Raw genomic sequence first — 9,357 nt, 5'->3', positions numbered from 1 at the left:
TGTGTGTGGGTGTGTGTGTGTGTGTGTGTGTGTGTGTGTGTGTGTTTCAAGGGTTGTTGTTCTCCTTGTATAAATGGCATGTCTGCCTGTAACAAGCAGGGAAGTCTTCTCAAGTGTGTGTCATCTCTGTGCCTGTGTGCCTGTACCTCTCTCAGTGTAGGCGTATGTGAGGGAGGATAGTCTCTGAGACTGTCTGTGAGTGATAGCACTAGTATAAAATATATTGTGTGTAGAGAATACATGCGTATATATTCATTGTTTGTGTGTGGTGGTGGTGTGGGGGGTTGTCTCTCTCACCGGGATGCAGCCTCTCAGCAGTTCATTAATCTCTCACCCTCGTCTGGCAGCGTCTAGACGGTCGTCTGAGAGGCCAGACACTCAGGGTCTATCTGCGCAAATTGCCTCCCATCAGCCTCAAACTTACTAATGTAGACATGGCCCCTGCAGTAATGAGGCTGATCTCATTGGCTAACTGATATGCAGATTTCACTCATATGAGGGATATTTTATCAGCTGCACATTAGCATACTAATGTCTGGACTGGGGACCGTTTAAGTTTAGGGCTCTGGTGAGTTTATATGGAAATGGAAGAGTCATTATTTAACTGTGTGGATGTGGTATGAGTAGAATACCGTTATTCTGAACAAACACTTTTGTCTGCTGTAAAAACTGGTTTATGTGCTTGTAGTTCTAGTTGAGCATATAGATTCTTTCTCTGTCATACAATGTCTTATATGTGACCCTGGACCACAAAACCAGTCTTAAGTCGCTGGGGTATATTTGTAGCAATAGCCAAAAAAACATTGTATGGGTCAAAATTATCGATTTTTCTTTTATGCCAAAAATCATTAGGATATTAAGTAAAGATCATGTTCCATGAAGATATTTTGTAAATTTCCTACCATAAATATATCAAAACTTAATTTTTGATTAGTAATATGCATTGCTAAGAACTTCATTTGGAATTTCACAAAATTGACCCTTATGACTGGTTTTGTGGTCCAGGGTCACATATGTGGTGTAAGGCTGGGTGATATAGCTTAAAAATCTATCAAGATTTTGTTTGCTTTTTAAAAATGTCTGTGCTTTTGCTTTTTATCTAATCATAATTATGAAATGTAATTTATAGATATAGATACGTGTGAGTGTGTGTGTGTGTTTGCTTAGAAGTGTGTATATAATTATACTGAGTCTATCATATTTTCATATTTCATATGCCATTTTTCAAATTTCATATATTTTCATCTGTCAAAATTTGTCAGATTATAAAATATAATTATTCATTGTCTCGGGAGTCTGTCAAGAAAATAACATAACGGTTGTAAAAATAATAATGGTCGTAAAATATATATCTGTATATAAAGACAGTCTGAAATGTGATTTTTATTTTATTTTCTGTTTTATTTATTTATTTATTTTTGGTCATACAGTTAAATAAGGGATGTTGCAAACAAATAATTAAACACAAATTGTGTTTTCTTTGGAACAGACAGCTTTGAAAAACAGAAAAGTGCCATAACATTTTTCATCCACCAATAGTACTGAATGTATCGAAGATCTAGGCTGGTAACTGGAAGTTTGTAGGTTCAAACCCTTCAAGGGACGATCCATAAACTACCACCATTGTGCCATTTATACGGTGGCCGAGAGCTCAACACGCTGCAACTTCAGAAAACGCATGCAAATAGAAAAGGCACCAGCAAATTAAGAAAACATCTTCATCAGTTTGACAGAACATGTGCTGCAAATACTCGCAACACAACCAAATACAAAACCACGGTGCAAATACTCACAACATAAGCAAAAACAGAAACGCGATGCAAATACTCACAACACAAACAAAGAAACGTGCTGCAGATACTCACAACACAAACAAATAAAGAAACGCGCTGCAAATACTCACAACACAAACAAATAAAGAAACGCGCTGCAAATACTCACAACACAAACAAATAAAGAAACGCGCTGCAGATACTCACAACACATCCAAATACAGAAACGCGCTGCAGATACTCACAACACAAACAAATAAAGAAACGTGCTGCAGATACTCACAACACATCCAAATACAGAAACGCGCAAGTAGCACACACCACAGCAAAATTACCCCGACAAAATGAAAATTAACCATGTTTTTTTTTTGGACGTATTGATTTCCATTTGAATAGCCACAGTTGTACAAATACCATGGTTAAAATGGTTAGTGTAGTAAATCCATGGTTAATTTGTATAAAAAATAACCCTTTTTTTTCTTAATTTTTCTTATATAATAAATGTATTTATTAATTAATTTTAATAGTAGGCTATGATTAATTTTTGTAAAGTAAGTTGTAAAAGTAAGTTAGTCAGCTTACATTAACCTTTCACAGTTACAGTAATTGTGTATTTCGTCAGCTTATTTAGGCTAATAATATCCACAAAAAAGAGCTAATGAATATGATCAGGGTGTTAAAATAAACGAAAATCTCACCTTTCAGAGTAGACAGTGCATGTCCCAGCCATGTTTGTCACTTTGCGGTTCCCTTAAACATTTCCGATGTGGTCTGTGTCTATTTGCAGCGCGTTTCTTTATTTGGTTGTGTTGTGAGTATTTGCAGAGCATTTCTTTATTTGTTTGTTTTGTGAGTATTTGCAGCGCATTTCTTTGTTTGTTTGTGTTGCGAGTATTTGCAGAGCGTTTCTTTATTTGGTTGTGTTGTGAGCATTTGCAGCGTGTGTGTTGTCAAATTGATGAAGATGTTTTTTTTCATTTGCAGGTGTTTTTTCTATTTGCATGTGTTTTTTCATTTGCAGCGCGTTGAGCGCTCTCGGCCACCGTACATTTAGGCTACGTTTACACGACAACAATGTAGTCAAAAGTGGAAAAGTTTTTCCATTACGTTTTTAAAAAGTTTCATGTATGCACGACAACGTTTTCAAAACGATTTGCGTTTACACATATCTGTGAAAATGGCCAAAAACGCTGTATTACGTATGCCAGGCCAGTAGTTGGCTCTGTCACCTTGTTAGTAAACAGGACTACTAGTAGGGAAGTGACGATTATATGATGTATATGATGCCTCTCCGCTATTGGTGAAGTAAATCCGCACTTTGCTGAAGAAGCGTTAGCAAACTCTTGAGCAGCAACAACAGTACCATGTACTCTGCCATTGTTGTGTATGTTTGTTCGCACCTGACTTTAAAATCGACACGTCCTGCGCATGTCTACATACCTAACACGTACTACACACGCGCATGATGTCACCGTTTTCAAAGATTCCCGTATTGGGCGTTTACATGGAAATGATAACGGTGGCATTTTCAAAAACTTGCACTTTGAAAGCCATTTTCAAAAATATGCGTTTTCAATCCGCAAAACTCTGTTGTCATGTAAACGAACAGGCAAAACGCATAAAAAGTTTCCCGTTTTTGGCTGAAAACGTTGTCATGTAATCGGCCCCTTAGATGTGCATAGTATACTAGCATTTACTGATGTCTAATTATTAGCTACTGTTTTAATGGCTTTTTATTGGATACTTTAAAGCTAAGATGACACATTCTCACTGTATTTCTTGCATTCACTCCCTTCTGCTCTGCAGGTGGTGTATGCTCCTCAGCCAAGGGACCGCTTCACCGCTCCCACTTTCATGCAGCACAACCGCTTCAGACGTTTCCAGCCTACCTACCCATACCTGCAGCAAGAGATCGATCTGCCGCCCACCATCTCTCTGTCAGACGGAGAGGAGCCGCCGCCGTACCAGGGCCCTTGCACACTGCAGCTGAGAGACCCCGAACAGCAGCTCGAGCTCAACCGAGAGTCGGTACGCGCTCCGCCTAACCGGACCATCTTCGACAGGGACCTCATTGACATGCACAGTTCAGGTGGTGGCGGTGGGCCGCGGCCTCCCAGTAGCAACTCTGGGATCAGCGCGGCCAGCTCCAGTACCCATGGACGCATGGAGGGCCCTCCGCCCGCTTACAGTCAAGTAATTGGGCAGCAGTCAGACATCGTACTTTACCTCCACCAGCACAGCAATAACCCGCCCATCCCCGTCACTGTGCAGACTCCGCCCAGGGGCCGGACAGATTTAAACAGCCCAGAGAGCACAATAGCGCTGAGCAAAGACCTACAGAGGGAGGAGCTAGTGTGAGGGGGCGGGGCTAGCACAGTATTGGGCGATCGCGATCACTCTCCACTCACAAAGGGAACGGGTTCTCCCTCTTGACACTCCCGTGCACAACAGCGCTTAATGCGTCTTCGCGACGAAAGCGAAACCATGTGGGTTTTTTTTTGGTTTTTTTTAAATAACAGTATGGAGCTGAACTTACGAAAGAAAACATTACATTTGTTTTCTGTCAGTCCAGCTGCGCTAAAACTGGGGTTTATGCACTGCCTGGAGTCTCGAGTTATTTCTCTGTATTACTTCTGTATAGCCGACAAATGTAGAGAAAGTTATTCGTGCACAAGACAGGCTTTTTGCTGTTGTTGTTGTTCTTGTTGGTTTTATTGTTGTATTCTTCTTGAATGCCCCCCTTCTGCCCAAACCACACGTGATATACTACTAGCTGTGTGGATAGAAATTTCTTTTTTTCTTTTTTCTTTTTTTTCTTTTTTATTTAAAGACCGAGATCTGTGCAGCATGAACAAAACAAATGCGAAAAAGGGTGAAAATCCAAATCCTAGTGCCAAGGTTTATGTGGGTGTCATAGGGGCGTTGACTGTCTTAAAGACTTGTTATACATTTAAATCAAAACCCTTTTCTGAACTTTGCACTATTGTTGAGGTTAATCAGAGAAATCTGGGAATGGGGTAGTGGGGAAGTCGTTTTCGTGTAGCTCTGATCATATGCTTCAGTGCAAGCTTTCTACCGGAGGGAAGTGATCTTGTCAGTCTTCAGCACAAGAAAAATCTCTGATCCAGCCTAAAATAACCATGATCTAAAAGAGGCACAGAATACAGAGAGTCTGCTCTACTCTCATCTATCCTCACCACTGACACGTTCTGCCACTTTCACAGACTCCAGCTGATCTGAGGTCAGTTGGCTGGTGGCACGGTTGACATTTTGCCTAAAAAATTCACTTCACTAAGAGAACTGAACAGGTTTGACACGTTTTGAGATTTTTGCTTTTTTTTTTCCTCCAACCTTATTCTCATCATCTGTTTTTATTATTTTTAGTATTATATATTGATTTGAAAATGTGTATATAAATGAAGACTCGGTTTAAAAAAAAAAAAAAGTATATAGACCTTAATAATGCTTTAATATTATATGTCTTAAAAATTTTCCTTAAAGACATTAGTAAGAAACTGTTATATTATTCGAAATATTATCAAATTATTGTTCATTTTAATGGAATTTTTTTCCTCATTGGAGTCTGTCAAAAAAAACATTCATGATTTTAAGTTTACCATTTCATGCCTTTCGCGCTTTTGTTTTTGAGTCAAAACTGATAAACCGAATGATCCTATAAAATAATCCAGTTCTGTATTGTATTTTTTTTTATTTTTATTTTTTTTTTGGTAACCCATGTCACTACCTGCTCACATTTTCCACCTTATAATACCACAAAATAGATATTCATTGGCATACTCTTCTAATCAAAATGCCAGTGTGTTCGAAGGATACCCTGTTATGCATGTTGTATAATCTAGTCCCCAAGGATAATTAATCAGGTTTAAAATGTGGTGAAGTCAAGGGCTAATGTGATGGGCATTTTTGAAAATACCTATTTTTACCCAGCAATCCTCTGTCCTGTTGCCTTTGCTTTCACTCTGACGCTGGCCAGAGTGAACCCGACCCTGACACCAGTCGTGATATACGTGTTTACTGTATGTACTGTCGTTTTCGTGTACTTCCGATCATATGCTTCAGTGCGAGCTTTCTACCAGAGGGAAGTGATCTTGTCTGTCTTCAGCACAAGAAAAATCTCTGATCCAGCCTAAAATAACCTTGATCTAAAAGAGGCACAGAATACAGAGTCTGCTCTACTCTCATCTATCCTCACCACTGACACGTTCTGCCACTTTCACAGACTCCAGCTGATCTGAGGTCAGTTGGCTGGTGGCACGGTTGACATTTTGCCTAAAAAATTCACTTCACTAAGAGAACTGAACAGGTTTGACACGTTTTGAGATTTTTGCTTTTTTTTTTCCTCCAACCTTATTCTCATCATCTGTTTTTATTATTTTTAGTATTATATATTGATTTGAAAATGTGTATATAAATGAAGACTCGGTTTAAAAAAAAAAAAAAGTATATAGACCTTAATAATGCTTTAATATTATATGTCTTAAAAATTTTCCTTAAAGACATTAGTAAGAAACTGTTATATTATTCGAAATATTATCAAATTATTGTTCATTTTAATGGAATTTTTTTCCTCATTGGAGTCTGTCAAAAAAAACATTCATGATTTTAAGTTTACCATTTCATGCCTTTCGCGCTTTTGTTTTTGAGTCAAAACTGATAAACCGAATGATCCTATAAAATAATCCAGTTCTGTATTGTATTTTTTTTTATTTTTATTTTTTTTTTGGTAACCCATGTCACTACCTGCTCACATTTTCCACCTTATAATACCACAAAATAGATATTCATTGGCATACTCTTCTAATCAAAATGCCAGTGTGTTCGAAGGATACCCTGTTATGCATGTTGTATAATCTAGTCCCCAAGGATAATTAATCAGGTTTAAAATGTGGTGAAGTCAAGGGCTAATGTGATGGGCATTTTTGAAAATACCTATTTTTACCCAGCAATCCTCTGTCCTGTTGCCTTTGCTTTCACTCTGACGCTGGCCAGAGTGAACCCGACCCTGACACCAGTTCCTGCCCAGCACGCACCAGTCCTCAACACTGAACTCTCTTCCTGTCCATATGTGTTCCTCTTATTTGCCACGTAGACATACAGTCAGGAAACCCAAGATCCATACTCTTCAGAGCGGCTCTCTGCATTCAGTTTAAGCTTGGGTGTAATTGGTCACAATCGTTTAGGCCCAGATAGAGGATGTTGCTCTTGAATCTGGTCCAAAAGAAAGCCCAAAGACTCTTACCAGTTAGTGCACACACATCCCTTTAATAAGGAGACTGAAGACTGAGCCCCTGTTTTTAGTCACCACTGAATCGGTCCAGGACAGATGGACTTGTGAAAAGGCCATGGTGATTTTTTTTAAATAAGTTTAGATTTGTTTGCTGGGGATTATGGTCAAAAACGTTTTCAAAAGCAACACACTCACCTTTATAAGCTACTCTATTTGTACTCCGAATGTTAGAGTCGGCCAATCAAAATGTTTGAATGCTTTTATTTCATGTCTGTGTTAGTTGGCTTTTTTTTTTCTCTCTCTGCTCCTGGTGGGATTTTTATTTTTTTTTTCTTGTGGACAGAAATTATGCCATTTGGACCGGTGTGCTTCATAGCAGACTAAACAAACACTCTCCTCTTCTATATTTAGAATAGTAGAACCACAACAACTGGACTTGATTTGGAATTTTTAAATCCTAGCAGTTTCAACCCCTGGCAAAAATTATGGAATAACCACAGTAAAAGAGGATTTTTTTTTTTTTTCTTTTTTTTTACTTTATAGCAAATAAACAAAACACAAAACTATTTTTTTGTTAATAGCTGAGCATTCTGGTTTTGTGAAACGTAAACTCAAACAAATCAGATTGCTTTTGTTGATGACATTTTAAGGAAAAATTATGGAAATCTAAAAAAAAACAGTTAGTACTTTCTCTGGCTTTTATGACGGCCTGAATTCTTTGAAACGCACGCTTTACTAATGAAAAACAATATTCTCCATGAAGCTGGTTCCAACTATTATGAACGAAAAGCAAGATGGAATCTTGTCATAGATATTTTTTTCTCTCTTTTTCAATCAGATTGAGATCTGGGATGTTTGTTGGCTCACTGAGTTGATCTGTCTTTCCTGATGAAAAGCTTTACCACACATGTGCCAGTAATTTGCTTTAGAAATCCAAATTACAAAGTGATTTTTTTTCCGTGTACTTGATATGGAAAACAATTTGCTATTATTTAAAAAATTAATTTTGTTTCACAAAGCCAGAATATTATAATATTATTTAACAATAACATTAAAAGTTGTTTAATTATATAAAAAGAAAAAATATTCCATTATTTTTGCCAGGGATTGTAGGCTAAAGTTTAGAATTCTAGAATCCTATCACATTTAGATTCTAGCTGAGTCAGAATGTAATAATCCTATATATATAAAATCTAGAATCCCATCACTTTTATAACTAGATTCCAATCAAAATGGCTAGAATTGGAATTCCAGAATTCCAGCAGCTCAGCTTGATCTAGAATTGTGAAGTCACTTGAATGGTGTCTAGATGCTCTTGTCTTTCAACCACAGGCTTTAAAAGCTCACAACTTCAGAAACACAGATGAGATGGTTCTCTCACACTATCTGTGAAGATTACCCAAGGCTACAAAGAGCGAGAGCACAACGTCACCGCATTCAGAACTGCATTCTATTTAAGAGCCCGTTCTCTGTTACCTGTCCATCTGTTCTTTTCACTGGCCGTCTTCAGCGCTTTCACTAGTCAGTTTGCTGCTCCCGCTGTTGCTGCTGCTGCTGCTATACTGCTTCTCATCTGCTGCACTTTTTGCTTTGGCTGTCTGTCCATCCTCCATCCTTGCACCATCCTGGTAAATGCTCCCCTTTGTTCTCCACAATTTGCCGTTTTCTACTGTCCAAGGAGTTTGCATGTTACTCACGAGCTGAATAGGTGCCTATCGATCGTGTTGTTTTTTGAGCGACGTAGGAACCCACTTGCACTCTAAAAGTTCCCACCTTAGCTGTGCCTCACTTCCAATGGTGCTTTCTTCTTCTGTGTAATGTTTTCCTTTTTTTTTATCGTTTATTTGTAAGGAGCTGTAAATAAAGTTAGTCTGTATGCACATATCCTACCCAATGGGTAGAAATCACAGAAAAAAAGACATTGTTAATAATGTAACAATTTATAGCTGATATAAAGATTTTAACATGGTGGCAACAGATTTGTAAATGCCTACAGTTCAAATGTGCTTTTTTTTATTTTTTTTTTACTTTCATTATTATTATTATTATTATTATTATTTTGTCAAATAAGGAAATTCATTATCAGAAAGATGCTTAATTATGAAAGTACTGAACTTGAAAGTAACATCTTGGTACAGAAAGAATTAAATGCTGTTCTGGATTAGGATGTTGCTTTAAACATTGCCCCAACAACAAAAGGCACATATATACACACATGCATGCAAAGGAATTTATTCAACTTGTTTTTAATCAGAAAACTATGAAAGCCTGTTTCCACCACAAGATTAAAATGAAAAATATGAGGTAATTGCAAATCTCACGATTCATTTTTTTTTT

General features: G+C 37.7%; 1 protein-coding gene across 1 annotated transcript in view; it reads left to right on the top strand.

The window, feature by feature from the left end:
• LOC107704896 (low-density lipoprotein receptor class A domain-containing protein 4-like) overlaps nucleotides 1-4,270 on the top strand; it is a 62,163-nt gene extending 57,893 nt beyond the window's left edge. Inside the window, exons 5-6 of the mRNA XM_016507924.1 lie at nucleotides 97-115; nucleotides 3,529-4,270. Of these exons, the coding sequence (XP_016363410.1) occupies nucleotides 97-115; nucleotides 3,529-4,130 (621 nt within the window). The 3' untranslated portion in view covers nucleotides 4,131-4,270. The remainder of the gene's footprint in view (nucleotides 1-96; nucleotides 116-3,528) is intronic.
• Nucleotides 4,271-9,357: the final 5,087 nt, after the last annotated feature.

This window comes from Sinocyclocheilus anshuiensis, unplaced genomic scaffold, assembly GCF_001515605.1.
Source record: "Sinocyclocheilus anshuiensis isolate Anshui unplaced genomic scaffold, SAMN03320099.WGS_v1.1 scaffold702, whole genome shotgun sequence".
Taxonomy (NCBI): Eukaryota; Metazoa; Chordata; class Actinopteri; order Cypriniformes; family Cyprinidae; genus Sinocyclocheilus; species Sinocyclocheilus anshuiensis.
The sequence above is the reverse complement of the archived record's forward strand: the minus strand, read 5'-3'. Positions and strand labels throughout refer to the sequence as shown.